Source organism: Thermobia domestica, chromosome 10 (genome assembly GCF_964235325.1).
Source record: "Thermobia domestica chromosome 10, izTheDome1.hap1.1, whole genome shotgun sequence".
NCBI classification, from domain to species: Eukaryota; Metazoa; Arthropoda; class Insecta; order Zygentoma; family Lepismatidae; genus Thermobia; species Thermobia domestica.
Genome location: NC_137463.1, coordinates 86,216,208 through 86,236,605, shown reverse-complemented (window position 1 = coordinate 86,236,605; position 20,398 = coordinate 86,216,208). Strand labels below are relative to the sequence as shown.

General features: G+C 35.9%; 1 protein-coding gene across 1 annotated transcript; it reads right to left on the bottom strand.

Annotated features, from left to right (window-relative positions):
- Positions 1-12,365: 12,365 nt before the first annotated feature.
- Positions 12,366-12,773, bottom strand: LOC145661533 (protein GVQW3-like). Its single transcript, XM_081726854.1, has one exon. The coding sequence runs from the start codon at positions 12,771-12,773 to the stop codon at positions 12,366-12,368; it is 408 nt and encodes a 135-aa protein (XP_081582980.1).
- Positions 12,774-20,398: the final 7,625 nt, after the last annotated feature.

Genomic DNA, 20,398 nt, shown 5'->3' with positions numbered 1-20,398 from the left:
TATATTATAGACCTAATATAATACTTATAATATATGGTCTTTGAAAATATGGTCTTAAACATTATTTAAAGTAGTATTAAATGTATTTCTAATACGAGGGTGACTCAGAAAGTAATGCCTCCAAGATGATATCTTTATTTGTGTGTGACGGATAGCACCGATACTTATCAATGGAAAGCTTGCAATGTCAGCTGCAAATGGTGGCATCATTTTCCAACATATTACAGGCAACACACTTGTGCCAAGGCGAAACAAGGTTTTTCAGCCGGCGGCGAAGAATTGTTGTGGCTGCAGGCGACACCAATGCCGAACTACTGCTTCCACCTCCGCGTCACAACTGTAACGTTGGTCCTTAAGAGTCTTCATCCCGGCGAAATTAAAATACCGCTAATTTTACAGTAATTATGTGATATCTTCAAATAGATAAAAGATAATCGAAATGTGGAACAAGAGCGCCGTAGACAATATTATTTTACATAAGAAACCGTTATCAGGACTCACTTATCTGCTTTCGATTTCGAGCCATTTTGAAAATCGGCATTTATTTTCGCGTTTCTAAACAGCTGAAAACGAAAAGCCACTAGGTGACTTGTGATAACGGTACCTCACGCAAAATAATATTGTCTAGGGCGCTCTTGTTCCATATTTCAATTATCTTTTATCTATTTGAAGATATCACATAATTACTGTAAAATTAGCGGTATTTTAATTTCGCCGGGATAAAGACTCTTAAGATGATCCATAAGTTTGGGGAAGAATCAAAAGTCGCAAAGCGCAAGATCCGGACTATAGGCAGGATGAGGCAGAATGTCAAAAACACTTTGCCCGCAGATGGGACAACTTTGAATGTTTTTGGCGAAGGAGAGGACATGTGGCGGTACGCGATTGACTGACACTTCGTTTCCGGGTCGTAATGGTATATACACGACTCGTCGCCAGCAATGAACGTTCCTGGGGCGTGCAACCTTCCGCAGTCAGAAATTCAATGACAACTTCCTGTTTCAAACGGGCGTCATCACTGGACCCCATGGATTGCTCCATTACTCTGTAATGAGAAGAGATAGGAAGGTGAACGTGACATTCTATAGTTCAAACATCAGTGCATTAATGATAAACAATTCAGAATGTTTGAGTACTATTGACCTAGAAGTGGGCTTGGAGACATGACTTTCTGAATCACTCTCGTATGTGAACTAATTTAAACGAAAATTGGAATTTATGTTTTGGTCCCTTAGTTTGGAATTTTAAATACAAGAAATGTTAATACGGTTTCAAAGCAAACATCCTTATGTTTTGAATAATTCATAGCATTAGTGATATAAAAAAAAACATGATAAAAAAGGAAAGAAAATAAAATTACAGCTTGTGTTAACAAATGAATTATTAAGTGAAAGCAAATACCTAATAGCCGTCACTTGTTCTCTATATACAAACAATTTCAGATAATCACTCAATTTACTGGGTGATGCCTGAGGGTTAGGCAAAATATCTTTGTATTAGTACCAAAATATTAGTAATGAAGAAACTTGGTCATTTTTTCTTTTATATATGAGATTTACTTTTTTATTTTAGTAAAAAGCAACAATATTAATGAAAGTAACTGTGTCATCTATGGAAGTGGAAGAGAGAAAGTAGAGCAGGAAACTAGTTTTTTATTGTCTAAGAAGTGAATATATGAAATACAGAAGATAAATAATAGCAAGGACAAGGAAACCTATATACACAGGGTGTTTCAAAACAACACCGACAACGTTTGGGAAGTCATTCCTCACACCAAGATAAGACAGAAAATATAGACCAATCTGGGTGCACAAATGCTTCCTTTCGGAGTTATAGGCTGCTGAAAACATGAAAACTGAACTTTAAAGGTCCATTGGTCCAAAACTATGGGATCTACCATAGGCGGGTCAACACTTCACTTAACAACTAATATGTCCGCTATCCAAAACTACATTTTTCAGAATCCTAAGGTATTCACGCAGCAATTTTTATAGAGGGAGTTTTGTTACGAGCATGTAGATTGAAGTACTCACTAACTACCTCTCTAAAAATTGTTGCGGAAGTTCCGTAGGATTGTGAAACTTGGATATTTGGATAGAGCATAGGTATATACTAGTTTCTAAGTGAAGTCCTCACCCGACTAAGGTAGGTCCCATAGTTCTGGAGCTATGGGCCTTTCAAGTTCATTTTTTTTCTTGTTTTCGGCAGTCTATAATTTCGAAAGGAAGCATTTGTGCACCCAGGTTGATCTATACTTTTTGTCTTATCTTGGTGTGAGGAATCATCTCCCAAACGTTGAGACACTGTATAAATCCCTAAACAGAGACCTGTAAATATAAATGAATAAAAGCAATAATAGAAATAAAAGAAACATTTGGAGAGAAGAAAAGTATATTTTATAGATTCCTGGACTAAGACTTGTAAAAATTTTACAAATATTATTAGCATTTAACAGAAAAATATTTTTTCAAAGATGGCACATTTACCAATCAATAGATCTTATTGTGTTGAACAAAATGAATCATATGTCTCAATGTAGAACATCTTGCGTACATTTCTAGAAAATCGAGGGGAAAAACAATTAATTTGTAAACCACCTATTAAGGTGGATCACTTGGTGTTCTCGGTGCTATGCTAAACGCTGCTTGAATAGCGCGGCATTGCCAAATAGTGTCGAATGTTTACTGATGCCAGATAATAAAGGAAGTAATCATGGAATTCTGCTTAGATACTTACTGGAGAACTTAGTTCTTGAGACCCTTACCGCGATTCCGCTTCTCAAACTGCAACGCTAGAATCCAGGAATTTTCTTATTGTGACTACTACAGTAAACGTACAAATTTGGCAACAACGTATTATGGCGTTCGAGGCAAGTTTCGTCTCAAAATCTGTATACTTAAATGTACATTAATATTTTAATAAAGTATGAAACATAACACGAAAAACAGTTGAACAATAGATCTATTTTGTGATAAGATTGTTACCTTAAAATACTTTACACATACAAATAAACATTTCATAAAACTCAGTACTTCTAGTAAGGTCTACCAGCAAGTGCCATCTTGTGTTCTCATTGTAAAACGAATCAAATATTTTCTTTTGTTACCCTTTTCGATATCAGACGACACAACCAAATGAATCAGTGTCTTGTGCTGTAGCTGAAACAATACTCTATATCTTATAGTACAATATTTATAATATGTAATGTTTCATTGCTCAGTAGTTAAGAGAATGAGCTAAAATGTGGTGATCCGCCTTAAATTTGAAACTGATAATGGAATATACCCTCATTATGTTCTTCACATAATAAGGTTAATAGATATAGCCAAACTAATTATGATTTACTCTTAGATTTTATTTTCTGTCTAACTAAAGCATTGTTCAAACAAGACATAATAATTCGGTAGACCACATCCAACCAAGGGTGCCGATCCTGGGGGGCCGAGGGGGCCCGGGCCCCCCAAAGCCCATGTGGGCCCTCTTATTGTATTTAAGAATATACAATATTTGGCATGATTTGAATGCAATTTGTCTTAAAATCCTTATATATGCCTTCTGCATCTGAATGACCCCTCCAAAATTTACAGAGAAATTGGCGCCCTTGCATCCAACTGAAGGCAATAACATGCTTGAGGGTAGATTCTCGTGTATAGTTTTTGACTGAATAAAAAAAAAACTTTTGTTGCGCTCAAAAACAAATCGTTATCAGTAATAATTAACAGTAGAGATCCGAGTTCAATTCCCGGCAGGAGCTCGTGTGGTACGGATTCCACGATAAGCTGTAGGTTTACGTCTCATATAGCCTTGCTGCTGAAAGGAATGCTATTGAATACCAAATAATATACTAGTTACTAAAAGTAATAGTTATCTATTTATGTATTTCATACGTATATAGGAAAATACTTTGGTAGCTAGCAAATTGTTGTCATTCATTAATACATACTCTTTAAGCATATATTACTTCTAAATTAATGTAACAAAGATAGAAATAAAGCAGCGTTAATTAGGAACAAAAGTGTATTTCGTAGATCACGAAACAAAGACTTGCGAGAAATAAATGAATGAAATCAATAATAGAAATAAAAGAAAGTCTTTAGAAGGAACAAGTGTTTACTTTATAGTTCTTTGAACGAAGACTCACAAAAAATTAATTATAGAAGTAAAATAGCCTTTAAAAAGAACAAAAAATGTATTTTGTTGATCGCAGAACAAAGACTTACAAAAAATAAATAAATAAAAACAATTATAGAAATGGACAAAGAAACCTTAAGATAGAATAAAAATGCATTTTGAAGGTCGTTCAACAGAATTACAAAAATAAATCAATAAAAGTACTGATAGAAATAAAAGATCTTTAGAAAGAATAAAGTGTACTTTATAGATCGCTTGAAAAAAAGACTTGCAAAAATAAATAAATAAATACAAACAATGATAGAACTGGGAAAACAAGCTTGTAGAAATAACAAAAATCTTATTTTTTACATTTCTGAACAAAGACTACTCGCAAAATTAAAAAAAAGAAAACCAATGATAAGAATGATCAAATAAGCCTTTAAGACAAACAAAATTGTATTTTATAGATAGCTGAACAGACACTTACAAAAGTAAATAAATAAAAGCAATGATAAGGACGGGTAAAGAAGTGAACAAAGTAAAATAGAAAGAACTAAAGTGAAAGACTTTCAGAAGGAAGACTTGCAAAAATGAATAAAATGAATAACAATAAAAGTGAGAAAAGAAGTCTTTAGAAAGAACAGAAATAATTTTATAAATCACGGAAGAACGACTTATAAATATAAGTAAATAAACAAAAGTGTCTCATAATTTCCACGGAGACAAGGTAAACTAAATAAATTAAACTTTTGGTGTTCCTTTGTTTTTTTATTATTATTTCATTTAAGTAACGTTTCAAAGCTGTCTTACCTTATCATCTTTATCATTATAGTTAAAATATTGTTTAGATGTAGCGTGAGAATATTCGTTTAGAGGATATTTACAAGTAGGTTTTAATTTTTTAATTAAGTACTTTTTTAAAAAGGAATTCGAGGACAAAAGTAGAAATTCATAGTTTACTTTAAAGCTAGTCAATGGATTAAAAACACTGGTCTACATACGAAGACTTTTTTTTTCAGCTGACATAGACATTTGAACTGATTTTTCATAAATCGAGGTCGCTGATACCAGTCATGCAGTCTTTGCGTTTCACTTCAGAATTTTTCGCAATCCAATAGACATATTTGCATAAATTTCATTTGTCCCACACATAGAGAAGCATTCCAAAATAACTCATATTAGTGTCCAATCTACAGTTTCTGAGTTCGCTCAGATAAATAGTGATACTTCCGATGCCGTTGTTTCAATTCCAATTCAGCGCCTTCAGCATGAAGGAGGACAGGTAGACATGAGAAGGGGTGACATGTAAAAATAATTTTTAAAAGACATTGATATTGGAGTCTAATCCATAATTAATAGTGAGATTAATAGTGACACTCTCGATGTCATTTATGTTCAAGTTCATCCCACATTAATATGCATGAGTGAGGAGTCGAGTTGGAAAGGAGGGACATGCAAAAATAATCGAAAACGACCGATATTAACGTCCATAACTTTTTAGCTAGCTGAGAGGAATGGTGACATTCTCAAGTCCTAATTCATCCTAGTGGCATGGGGTGTGGATGAGAAGGGGGTGACATTATGGACTTTTATCATTAGAGTCTCACAGTAATGCATATCTTGAGTAGAATGATATTTTTTTTATATTTTTAAGTAATGTACGATGTGAAACATAAGTTGGGAATATCATTGACAACTTGAGAAATACCTTGTTATATGCAATAGCAATTAATAATTTCTTGTGAGAGACTTCAAAATGTATTAAATTTATATATAATGTTTTATATATATCGTGCTCAGTGCACAAGAGACTACTTCTATGGAAAACTCCTTTCACAGCTTGAGAGATTTATATCCAGATATTATGAATAATTCTTATATTGTAAAACACTTGTATTGTTAACTTTCCATGAACTTTGTCTCTTTTTCTCACAAGTTTGGTGATTGGACTTGATTCTCTTGTGCTCTGAACACCCCATATTTATATAATTAATAAACTCCACTAAAGACAGTAAAGAGAATCACGCAAGATATGTCCATCCATGAAGTGTGGATAAACAGCGTAAATAACCGTTACTCGTTCAACGATCTCAAGCATGATAACCTTCTAAATATTTGTTGCAAAAAAAAAAAAAAAAAAAAAAAAAAAACTCACACCTTTCTCTTATATGAATGGGATATGAGATACAGATAACCACCGTTAAAGTCATCATTATCCGTTAAGATGTTAACGGATTAAATCTTTTAACGAACTCAGCTGAGGTTTTTGCTCTAGTTGTCTATTGCAAAAAATAGAATTCAAAAATTTGCTTACATATGTGGGATATGGGTTAAAGATTAGCACCGTTAAAATTGTCGGTATCCTTTAAAACGAAAATGGCTTCACTCCATTAACGAACTCGAGGGAGATAATTTTCTATAGTTGTCCGTTTCCGAAATCAGAATTCAAAAATTCGCTCTCATACATGAAATATGGACCGTTAAAATCTGTTATCCGTTAAAACGTTAATGAATTGATTAACCAACAAACTTGTTTGATATAATCACTGTAGCTACAGGCTATTGCAAAAAAAAAAAAAAAAAAAAAAAAAATTCAGAAACTTCTTGTATATATAGGATATGGTCTCTATACAGCTACCATTAAAGCCACCGTTATCCATTAATCCTTTAACAGATTTACTCGATTCACGAACTCGGCCAAGATAATTGTTCTAGCTATCTACATAGGTATTTAAAAATACAAGTCAAGTATTCGCTTACATATACGGGATACGGGCTAAAGACAGCGTCCATTATCCGTTAACACAGTAAGGGATCGACTCCATTAAGAATTTGACATAGATAATCGCTCTAGCTACACTGGTCGGCATGAAACTCCTCCCACGAGGGTGAAAGGGTGTACCGGATAGATTTCAAGACACTGATTACAAATATCTCATCGAGAAAGTTCCAACCCGTAAGTTTTTTTTTTCTGGCCGGGTGCTGTTTCCATAATTGACAGAAAAATCGTATTTTTCGTATTTAATATGTGTTTTCCGTGTTTGGAGTGCATAATTCTGAATTTTTATCTTAATCCAAGAACTGTTACTAGGCTATATCCCAGGAACATTCTTTTCTCTAGCTCACGACACCCCGGAAACGTACCCCCTCCCCTTCGGTTGCAAAGATTTATTGTCGTTCCACACTGCATACACTAAAACCTAGGCGTTATTGACCCAGGAGAAAGGTTTCGTAATCAACTTGCGATCATTCGTCGGTTCCCTTTTGTCTAGTCGACAGACAGATTGTTGAAAAAAAGGCACCAAGACATACACCACGTTGTCGCGTGAAACAAATATTTCAGTTTCGAGTTGATCTTCGTGTTAGAAGGTGGTGTTACGCTGTGTCTGTGTATACCGTAGGTGAAAAATATTTCTGCGTGAAATATTGGCGTTTGTGTTAAACGAACATGCCGAGAACTTGCAACAATTCGACAGATTCATTCTGGTACATATGTGGGGAAGTGATTTTCAAGGGACAAAGTAAACCATTGTTACCGTTCCTGAAGACAGCCTACCATCTGTACTTCGGGTTTAAAATCGGCGACCAGGATCGCGTTTGGACTCCGAAACAAAGTTGTAACTCGTGTGCGCGTACTCTCACAGGATGGCTGAAAGGTACACATAAATCGATGCCGTTCGCCGTACCTATGGTTTGGCGCGAGTCCCATGATCATGTTTCAGATTGTTACTTCTGCCTGACTAATATAAAAGGTTTCTCAAAAAACATGAAACATAAAATACAGTATCCTAACTTGGATTCCGCGAGGAGACCTGTGAAACATGATGTTTGTCTGCCTGTACCCGTACCTCCAGACTCGTACACCCTGAGCAGTGTTTCATCCGATGAAGAATCTGCTGCTTGTGAGGATCTTGCACAATCTCGAGTACACAGTCAGATCCCAATTACGCTCCAGTGCCTGACACTAATGAACATGTAATAAGTCAGGAAGAGCTGAATGATCTGATCAGAGACCTTCCCAAGTTTAAGGCCCTGTGGCTTGCATCACAACTTCAACAATGGAATCTACTAAACCAAGATGTGAATATATCGATGTATAGGAAAAGAGAGATGAGCCTAGTTCCTAATTTTACAAAGGATAGTGATTTGGTGTATTGCAGTGACATTCCATTGCTTATGGGACAACTGAAGTTGAACTACAATACTGAAGATTGGAGGCTATTTGTAGATTCCTCTAGGATAAGACTCAAGGCAGTGTTACTACATAATGGCAATGAAAAACCAGCCATCCCTATTGCTCATGCTATAAATATGAAAGAAACATACGAGAACATGCGAAACCTATTGCAGAAAATAAAGTACGAACAGTTCCAGTGGACAGTATGCGCTGCATCTTAAGGTTATTGCCATCCTCACCGGTTTACAAGAATGTTATAAATCACTGCTGCTTATTGTGTCATTGGGATAGTCGAGCCAGAGATTAGTACACCATCACAAAATGGCCGCCAAGGAAGCAACTGGTCCCAGGGGAGATGAACGTGGCTAATGAACGTCTTGTGGATCCGGAGAAAATATTCTTACCACACCTTCATATCAAATTAGGGCTCATGTAGGTCTTCGTCAAGGCCCTAAACCGGGATGGTGAAACATTTAATCATCTCAGAAAACTATTCCCAAGACTCAGCGAGGCCAAGGTGAAAGAAGGTGTTTTTACGGGACCTCAAATCAGAGACGTTTTTAAGGATACTACATTTTCTTCTAAGCGTAATGAAGTGGAAAGTGGGGCTTGGGAGGCCTTTCGAGAAGTGTGCAGTAACTTTCTAGGAAATCATAAGTCACCTGATTACAAAGACATTGTGGGTAGGTTAATTACTTCATTTCGTAACATGGGATGTAACATGTCCCTAAAGTTACACTTCCTGCATTGCCACCTGGACTTCTTCCCTGAAATCTAAAGCTTGGGGGAGGTCTCTGACGAACACGGGGAAAGGTTTCACCAGCAAATAGCTACCATAGAGAGGCGCTACAGCGGTAAATGGAGTGTGAATATGTTGGCAGACTTCTGTTGGAATGTGACATGCGAGACGCCCTGTAGTAATTACAAGAGGAGTAGGAAAACCAAGTGACACGTAAGTGTTTAACACTAGAACGGCGGCTGGGTCATTTTTGACCCATTTCGAACTTTACGTTTTAATAACTTTTCTATTTTCTTACGAATCGGATCGAATTTTTGTGACTTTTACTCGTTCTCTTGAAGAAATATTTGTACTAAGTATCACTCTTATCCACACTTTGCCTTTCGAAATAACAAACAATTATACTAGAACGGCGGCGTGGGTCAATTTTGACCCAACTCGTTTGTTGCATTGTAGCAACACTGCTGGCTAGCGTCTTTATCTTACGACCGTGCTTTCTCATAATACTCTCCCATTCCACCTGGTGTTCAAGACCAGCTTCTCAGCAATTTTGTCAGTTTAGTTGGAGTTAGTAATACTTTAGAAAGTCTGTTGATTAGGAGAATCTCATTATTTTCGGACTGATGTGCTATTTCAAACACTCATTATGAGCAAGAAACTGATGACACTGGATGAAATATTTGCAAATTTCAATGATATAAGTGAGGCCGAGTCTGACGCTGAATGCGTTGATATTTCTTCAGATGAAGAGTACCTGCCGAATAACAACGAATATGATGACTCGGATGAAATATTGAAAGAGGAAGAGATAAGCACAGAAAACCATACTTCTGAAAATAAGCGTCGTAAAATAGGTAAGACTATTATTATTATTATTATTATTATTATTATTATTATTATTATTATTATTATTATTATTATTATTATTATTATTATTATTATTATTATTAAACACAAATTATATGTCTTACTTCGTAACAAAATATTCATAATAATTTCAATCATTTTAACAAAAAGATTGCAAATAATTTGCATGTTATTGTGAAAATATATAGTTAGTTCTTTCTTTGGTATCACTATGTTGAAATGTTTCATGAGAAGACGTTTATAGCACAAGTAAATAATAATAATAAATAAACCACAGCCATATTCGATCCACTATTGGATGAGGCCTCTCGCCGGAGGGAGGACTTGGTCTACTGCTCCCACGCTGACCAGGCGGGTTGGGACAAGGTTCCTATATACCAGACGGGTTGGGAGAAGAAAGCCGAAGTTCTGACGTTGAATGCCACTATATGATCGCCCCGCTGGTCTAGTGGTGAACGTGGCTGAGTACGGATTGAAGTATCCCCAGTTCAATTTCCTGCGCTGCCAAGAATTCTTTGACTACTAGCCTGTGGCGTAACCAGAAATTTCGAAGCTACCGAAACCAAAAAGTTTAGAGGTCTAAATGGGAGACAACTTACTTTCTCGTATGTTTCGATAAATTATATTTCAACCAAAGAAGTAGAATCTCTAACGGGGTTGTTCGAAAGAACAGGTAGTTTACCATTCTTTTCATGTCAGAGCTTTCATGATTAGAACCTAGCATATCTTATTTATAAAACAATCACTCTATACTGACTTTTTCTGGTTTGAACTACTGCAAGTTTACGACTGTGTATGCTATTTTATGTTATGTGTTTCCACAAATGCTAAATAGGGAGAGGAAAGTTATAGAAATGCATATATGCGTATTACAACCATATTAGTAAATATTTTTTTGTGTAATACGTCACGTTTTTATTTGTGAAAAATGTTTTTGTATGACCCTTCTCCTGGTAGAGGAGTGACTGAACTTTGTTCTGTGTAAGACTGCAAGTTTAGATGTGTGTAGATTATGTTAGTTTAGTTCAGTTAGATCATGCGCTTGAACAAACTATCTAAGAATAATAAGTATGTAGGAATTAGAATGATATATAACATTACTATATAATAAACAGACATTGTATATAATACATTCAATAATATCATTCTAATAATATTATATTCATTGAAAATAGCATGTTTCTTAAATTTGTATAATTGGCAACAAACACATTGATCAATAAATATTAAGCTAGAGTTCAAAGAAGTTTTTTGTTTTATTGAATGAAAGTCACGTTTTATTATGCAATAAAAGTTAGTGGTTTAGAATACAAATATTTAATAAAAATGGAATGGGTCATTTTTGACCCACTCCCGCCGTTCTAGGGAGTATCAAAAACACCGCCGTTCTAGTGTTAACTTTTTATGAAATTTTATCTGCATAATTTATATTGATATTTAAATTATAACGTGCAAATTATTATAGGTGGAAAATAGCATCTTTGGGCGGATATTGAAACAACCCCTTCCTCCCTGAAAACTGGTACATCCTGGAGAAAAACGGGTTATGGATTCGAACTCAGGAGCTCGAAACCTATGGGAATCACATATAGCTATTCGTTCGTGGGAGCGAAAAAAAGTTTCATTTTGCCGACCAGTGGAATCTGTTGATAAAACAAAATAAAAAATTGTTTACTTGTATGGGGTATAAAATAGATATCCGCCGTAAAAGTAACCGTTATCTATTATTATTTTAATGGATTGATTTAATTAATGAACTAGGTAATTGCTTTAGCAATCTGCTGCAATATATATATACGAAGGGGATCAAAAAGTAATGCCTCCTGTATCACAAAAAATGTATTAATGAACATAGAACAAGACAATCTATTGCAGAGCATAGTCTGAACTGTCCTCTACAGAATCCTACCCTTCAACAGTCTCCAGGAATTTGAACACATTTACGCCATCTTTGAACCCAGGCATCAAAACCTTTTTGGAAAAATCCAGGAGCTTGCTTTCTGACTCATGACTTTGCAGCTGTTTTAACGTCATCCAAATCATTGAATCGGCAACCACGTAGGTGTTTTTTTAAAGGGTCAAACAGATAAAAGTCAGAAGGGGCCAAATGAGGGCTGTAGGGTGGATGAGGCACAACTGACCAACCCATGTTCGCAATTCCCTGAGTTGTGAAAAATGACGTGTGTGGGCGTGCATTATCGTGATGGGGTTTGATGAATGAATGTCTTTCAGTGGTCTCTTCTTTTGTAGCGCTTCCTTAAGTTTCCGAAGTGTGTTTACGTAGGTTTCGCTGTCAATTGTGGCACGATCTTGCAGGAAATCAGCAAGAATAACACCCTGTGTACCCCAAAAGACTGTTGCCATAATCTTCAGAGTTGATCTGGAAGACTTGAATTTCTTGGGACGGGGAGAATCACTGTGGCGCCATTCCTTGGATTGCACTTTGCTCTCAGGGTCATACAGGTATGCTCACGTCTCGTCTCCAGTGACCACATTTTTGAAGAAGTCTTGACTTTCAACTGCAAATGCGTCCAGGAGCTCTTGACAAATGTCCACTCCCCTCCTCCGATTATCAACAGTCAATTGCTTAGGTACCCACTTAGCACACACTTTGTGATATCTCAAGTCAGCAATTATTCCTTGGGCAGAACCATACGAGATGTTCAAAGCATCAGCAACATTCTGAACTGTAATGCACCTGTCTCCTCGAATCAATTCCTCAGCACGTTCTCGATTTGCATCTGTGATCGATGTTGTCGGCCGGCCGCTTCTTGGTTTATCAGCGATTTCTGTTTCTCTGTTGCTAAACTTCTTCACCCAACGCCGTACATTGCTAATGTCCATTTCCGCGTCTCCATAAACATTCTTCAAGCGCATATGGATTTCCTTAGGTGGACAACCTTCTTTCGTCAAAAGTTCAATGACAGCTCTTTTTTTAGCTTCAGATCCATGGTTCTAATAACTCAATATGAAAAAGAAAGGACTACATTAGTGGAGGAAGGCTACCTCTATAACGTCATGCATAGATAAGTCAGTAGCTGTAATAGAAAAAAAATAGAATGAGGGAGGCATTACTTTTTGATCTCTTCTCGTATATATAATTTAAAAATCGCTTAGATATACGGGGATATAAATAACCAACGTTAAATTTGCCGATATCCGTTAATATTTTACTCGATGCTATCCATTAACGGATTCGATGCTCCATTCTAGCTATCTATTGCAACAAACAGAATTCAACAATTTGGTACACATGTATGAGATAGGACTATAAACAGCAGCGTTAAAGTATCTGTTATCCATTAATGGGTTAACGAATTCGACCAAGATAATCACTATAGCTATCTATTGCAAGAAACAATTTTAAAATTAGTTTTCCTTCAGGAGTTATCACGTGAAGTAAGAACCAGCGTAAAAGTCACGGTTACCCGTTAACGTATAAACGGATTGACTATATTAAAGAACTCATCTGAGATAATCACTCTAGCTATCTACTGCAAGAAACAGAATTTAAATATTCGATTTTATTAAAGAATTGTCGCGTGAAGTAACGACCACCGTTAAAATCATTGATCTCTGTTAACATGTAAACGGATTGATTCCATTAACGAACTTGGCCTAAATAAATCACTCTAGCTTCAATTCCACAAAAATAGGATTCAAGAAATCGCTTTCGATTAAGTGTTATCCTATGAAATACATACACACTGAGGTACGTACTAATATATTACAATATTCTTGCGCGATTCTAATAATGTCTTCCCTCGGCCTCTTGCATGTAAAGTACTGAAAATATTCTGAGCTGTTGTGTGAAATAATTTGATACATTCATTCTTTTTTTCCTTAAAAAGACGTACTCAGCAAAGGATCAAATATTGCTATATTATTTCAACACTCTTAGTCATTCAAATTCGGTTTTTGCATGTTATTAACCGTTTATGTTAATTCTTTTTGGTTAGATTTCAGTGCTAACTTTACTACCTAATTATAGATTATAAATTCCAATTTACCATACTTTTAATGCTTAAACATCCAGTTTCTAGTTATTGTAACAGCAAATTACTGTGATATAATCCTTTAATCTAATTTTTAACATTTTGGAAACAAAAATGAGGAATAATATAGTTGGTACCCTCCAAAAGTCTATTTAACAACAAAATACAATAAAAATGATTTAGGTTTTTGTTTGAAGTATCTTTATTTCAAAATTGTGTTCGATAGTTAAAATTAAATGCGATATAATATGAGATGTCTATAGCAACAGACTTTATAGATGACATAATACCGTTACCCCCTTTCGAACCAATGATTGTAACGTCTTCCCGATATCTGTACCTTCCCTTTTTACGGAGCCAGTCTATCTTGACTGGAAGTGCTGTTTTTGAAATGAAAATGAAAAGAAATCTTTGAGTTTTACGTCCCATGCTTATGCCGGTTAGGCTAAAGGAGACGGTGATGATGAGAAATGAATGAAATGGTGGAATGAAGAAAGTGGGAAGAAACGGGAGAACCCCGAGAAAACCCACGAGCACGGTGTTTGTCCATCACAAAGTCCACACGGCACGAGCTGGGATTGAACCAAGGACCCCAAGCACCGGTGGTGAACGCTCTACGACTGAACGACTGACTCACCGCGCTCTTGAAGTGCGATTTTTGTTATGAACAATATCAAATGCAACATTTAGAACGTTGATACAACTATCAGCCCTAAAATATATAAAAATGAAGGCGTAATGTACAACATAAAATAGGAACACTCTTCTATATGATATGCATATAGGGCAGGAGAAAATCCACTTAGTTGCAATTCAAACTAGGTAATGCCCGCACTTGAACTCCAATTACAACGAGAAAGGTTTAAATGAATTTTCCTCCCAAAGCAATTGCGTTCAAGTTGCCAACATTTGTGTAAACACTTATGTTGAAAAGCTGAGTACAACTGAAGAAGGGAACTTGTTTTTCCCTGTCCCCAACACAACGTTTCATTGTGAGTGGAATTGAAAAGATATGAGGAAGAGATGAGATGGAGAATAATACTATAATATTTCCTCTTCTTCATCATCATTACCATCATTATCAGGGTCATCACAAGTTACTTACTATTATTAGCAGTCACTTTCCGCAAATTGACAAATTTCTATGTAGTATACGGTCCTCCGCTATTCATATTCGTTTTTACGTAGAAATCTTTGTCCCCAATAGGACTATTTCTTGTCAAATAATGTATTCCCAATATTCCTCATAAAACTATTTTTCCTTTCCTCTTGCCCTCTAGTATTGCTAACCTCTTCTGAATTTTTATGGAAGTTCTTTGTTTTACCAGTTCATTTCCTTCTTTTTTCCTCATACTTGCATTCTGAACACTTGCAAGCGCTCTTCATGCTCTTTCGTGCAGTTCAATACTTCATTTTATGGAAGCTGGGACTGGTGGCACTATTCTGGAGTCTAACTCTCTTGGAGTTAAGATACTCTGGTAGGGAATGGTATACACTGTGAAAGTAGATCTTAATAATAAGCCCTTTCCTTCATAATCTCGATGTCATGTAAAAGCGCAAAATACGAAAACTTGATTTCATGTCTTTCATGTACAGACAAAACACAATATTTCTATTACTAAAGACTAAATTGACATTGAATATTCCTACTTATATATTCCCCCTACGTTTCAAACTTTCACTAATATTATTACCTAGATATGCAATAAAAAAGGAGAGGTACCGTGGCTCGAAGCCGGTAGTAATAGTTCAGTAGTGTTGATTGTTCGCCTTCGGATCACGAGGTGCAAGCCATCGGTGGTTCGAATTCCTCTAAAAAAAATCTATTTAACTGTCTTTCATATTCGTATATTTATGTTCATGTTGTGTTGGATTGAGAAAGATGTGTGTGGAGACAAGTGTCCAGCTTGGGGTGATTTAAAAAGAAGGTGGTAGAGCGCTCACCTCTAGTTTGAGGGGTCCTGTTTTGATCGCAGGTAACGTTAGTTTATAATGGACAACATTGATCGATAACAGCCTTTTCTAATTCAAACTTAGCACACAATATACGAATGTTATCAAAATAATGGAAATAGTACCTGAGAAAATGAGTTTGCTTGATTAGTAAGTCGTGGAACCACGATCAGCTTGCAGAACAATTCTGATTTTTCTTGGAATGAAAGTGTACATGATTTTAAAACATGATTTTTAAAAAATATTTTACAATTCCTCACGCAGTGCAGCAATCAGTTCCATCAGCGAGGATGGAAGAGGATATCTATTCCGCAAAACTGAACTCCAAAACTGACCATAGGTGTTCAATAGTGTTGAGATCAGGCGATTGGACGGGCCAGGAGAGGTGTTGTAGTCCATCCCGGTGTTCATGATACCACGCCTGAATAGCACCAATAATGTGAATTGGCTTGTTGTCATTTTGGATAATTGAGTGAAGCAACTGGACTATAGAATGAAAGTGTTTGTAGTTAAGGACATGGATAGAGAGCTGTTTTTCAGGAAATGTTGAAGTGCTCGAAACTTTCCCCTGATGGACTTTGTGACATGTAGAGATGTATGACCCTTGCTTCCTTGTAATTTCTTTCCATCTCACTTTCCTATCTTTCTCTATTTGTTTTTAAAAAACGATAGGTTTCATGAGAAAACATATTTCATGAACGTGACAGTGTCTTTGTGAACAGAAGAATGACAACAATGAGAAAGATGACAACCGACATGCTCGCAAGGACTAACTGAGGATTATTTGATGTAAATATGAATAGTGGTTGGGAAAGAATGCCTTTAACTTTGTCCAAAAGTTTACCTAAAATATTCGTGTCATATCTGGTAGTAATGCGTGTTGTGCGCGTAATTACAGGTTCTTCGGAATAATATTTTGGAAAATTTCCACATTGTCTTGTTCAAAGTTTGAGAATATTAAGACGAGCTACATTTCGCGGGACTCTAAGACGAGATTTTTGGAATTTCGAAGTCCTATCATCCTTGGAATACCGGGTATATTACAAAAAGTACAATATTAATAGAGAAAATCAGGGTTTAGCCAATTTCCATTGAATAATCTCAACATCTTGCTTTTCCTTCCATTGAGTAATCCGAACGTGTTTCTTTTTCTTTTCTTTTCTATTTTGTGAGTAACGTTATCATATTATCATACTGCTGTTTTATAATTCAGAAATGCTCTCTGTAATTTTGCATCTATATACTTCTGCACATTCGGAATTTCCAACGTACTATTGTAATTTGTTTTAAACAGATTGTAATTTTTAATCCTTTTTCAGCAAATTTAAATTTCAATGCAACAGTTCAATTCAATTCAACTTCTCAATCTCCTCATATGTAATTGTTATTCATAGCTATATGGAGCGGATTAAGGGCGGAGCCAATGGAACTCAGGTTCCGGGGTACCCAGCCTCAGGGGGCTCCCCAAAATACCTCTCTTTAATACTAATATATAACAATCAATTTATTATATTATAGGCTTCAGTTCCATATTTTTTTTATTCCGCTCGTTACGCTAGCTGTATTGCTGAGTTAAGCCTTCTTCCACGAGCTGGAATTATTTGTAACATAGGGCCCCCTTGAAATAGTCGGTTCCAGGGTCCCAAAAGCCTTAATACGCCCCTGATTGTTATGTCACTATATTCTATTTAAAAGTGCAAATTGTCTGAAGAACTTTCAAATAAAACATATACATAAATGAAGGGAGTCTGTTACTTCATTTAATATTCAATACTTTAGCTCAGAGCAATTATATTTTTCTTAAATCTTGCAATGGACTACAAGTTGTCAAACAATGACCATAAATTTAATGTTGCAATTTATTGACTTAGTTTGATAACACGACTTCAAGTGCGACTGTGGTTCAATGCGCTTACCTCTAGTGTAAAGGGTCTCCTGTTCAATTTTAATCGATGAGATTATGTCTCCGACATTTCTTGAAGTTTACCCACTTCCCCTGACTTTCTTTATTCCACAATTCTTTCATGACAGTCCAGTAACCGTTCGTCCCTTTTAATATTAGAGTCGAACCAACGATGTAGTGTTAAATTAAAAATTTAATAACATTTAAAGGAGTTTCAAATAAAACTTATACTTAAGCATGCTGTATAAATTGTATCCATTTTACGAAATTATATATATGGTTCCGCGTAGATTAATCGCTAACTCTCGCCTTTAGTGCGAGTAGTCCTGGGTTCGATTTCAGTTGGTGGAAAAGTGTAAAAACTTTTTAAGGTTAGCCACTCTGAGTGAGGTTTTCTTGGGTTTACCTCATTCACATCAGGTAAATGCCGGAATAGCACCTAATATACTGGTCCCAGGCCGCTTCCTTCCTTCCACAATCCTTTCTTATTTTCCTTTACTTCGATAGTTTGATCGCAGAGAGACGTCATTCTTCATGCATGAGAAATTGCTCTTGAAAGCTCATAAATCTAATCCCTAATCTTGATTAAATTATCTAAAAATATTCGAAGGCTCGGTAAAATTTTGAAGAAGCAGATAAATGGACAACATACAAATGTCCAACACATATCCATATTTAAATTTCATGTTCTGAGTTATGTAATATATATGAAAATTTTTAGTTCTGTGTCCCATGTTTATGTTCTTCAGGCTAAAGGGGGCGGATGATTGACAAAAGCGAATGACTATGAAAAAGTTAGTGGAATGAGAATCTAGAAGGATACGGAAGAACTACAAGAAAACCCATTTATATGATGCATTTCACTACTAACTTATATGAGATCGAACCAAAAACTCCTCACAATAGAGGAGAATGAAGGTGAGGACTCTACCACATTTTTCTTAAATTTGTCCCATGAGGGACAGCTGTATGTTCTTCTAACTAACCTTGTGAAGTATTCTACTTAAAGCACTACGATTGAGAAACGAACGGAGGAAATTTGAAGACAGTTTAAACATGCCATGCTCTTCAATGGGACTCGAACCCACGGTGAATTGCGCCTCATGCGGATCCGAAGTCGAACGCCAGAAACCACTAGGTAATGTCACTGGGTTTTCTAGCACCGCATCCCCCCTACTGGTTACTAGTGGTTATATTCTGACACACTTTATGTAAAAGGTCTGATTCGATATAAGCCTTCATTATAATTCCGAAACATGAAATTTAAAGAAAATAAATATTTGGACGAACAAGATCAATAAATAATAATAATTCAATTCTCATCTCGAACCTAATACCATTCAAATAACGGTATTTAAAATATTAAACATTGCATATTAGGAGACCCGACCTTGAAATCCCTCCTCCGCCATACTATTGGTTACAAACTCCACCCTCTCATGAGATGTAGGAGAAGCATCTAGAAATTCTGCCGAATGGAAAGTCACAGTAAGACCGCAAGAAAAACCAGGCAAAGGTACGGAAAAATTAGTAAAAATGAAAAAGAAAGAAGAAAGAGAAAGAAGTGCTTTCGGAGGCCCGGAAGGCAGTCAACCAGTCATTAACGAACACTCTTTTTGTTCTGTGGTGGTTGGGTAGGGGTCACCATTGACGTCATCAAAATTAAATGAAGAAGGATGATTCGTAGCGAGAAAAAAATAAGAAAATAAACAGCATGTAACAACAGAAAAAAATTGTAAGATTATCAAAGAAGAGGAAGGAGTTTAAAAAGAAAAAAATAATAAATATATAGCAAAAGAAAAGAAAGAAAGAAGTGTTATGGAAGTATGTATTTTAATAGGAAAATGCAGCAGAACATTCACCTTGAACGCTATTGGCAAAATTACTTCTCTTTACTTTACAACTTCATAGTCGATAGAAGTTACGTATTTAACTCAAAGGCAACGGCCATTGAAACAGCATTAAAATGTTTACAACAATTCTCAGCATCACACAGTAGGATATTAAGAAGTATGCGAAGATTTATATGTGTATTTTCTATTCACACGTCATGTCAAACAATTCCAGTTAAATTTTCTCAATGTTTTATGTTAATTCTTTCAAACAATATATATGTCTTCAACAATGTTAATAAAGAAAAGACATATGCCAATCAGCCGTCATAAAATTAATAACGAATAGTACCGGTACACAACATGTAATGAGTTTTTCTCAATTTAATGAACGATGAAACAGACGTTCACGAACTTAGAGAATGCATTAAAGAAGGAAAGGTATGACATAGTACCTTAGCAATAGAACACTCGCAATATAATGATGGGTCTCTAATTAGATTCCAGGCCATGTAAGCTTGTGGTGTAATATGCACGCAGATTGTGTCTGTGTCTAAAGAATATAATATGAAGAGACACTATTCAACTGTACATGAAAATAAATACAATAAATATAAAGTCAAAGCTCTAAAAGTGTTGATTCAGTGGCGTAGCAGCTGCCCCAGCAACCCCCGCAGTGCGGGGGGGGCCCGAGGTATAGAGGGCCCCGAAGTCTTGCGATGAATAAAGATTTAAAGAAGTAGAACTTCAACCTTACTTCTGTCGGCTTTACAACTAGGGCCCTTTCTCTATACTTTGCGGGGGGGGGGGGGCGCAAAA

Excerpts from the sequence above, each read along its gene's own strand:
- LOC145661533 (XM_081726854.1), bottom strand. The coding sequence starts at position 12,773 with ATGCGCTTGAAGAATGTTTATGGAGACGCGGAAATGGACATTAGCAAT.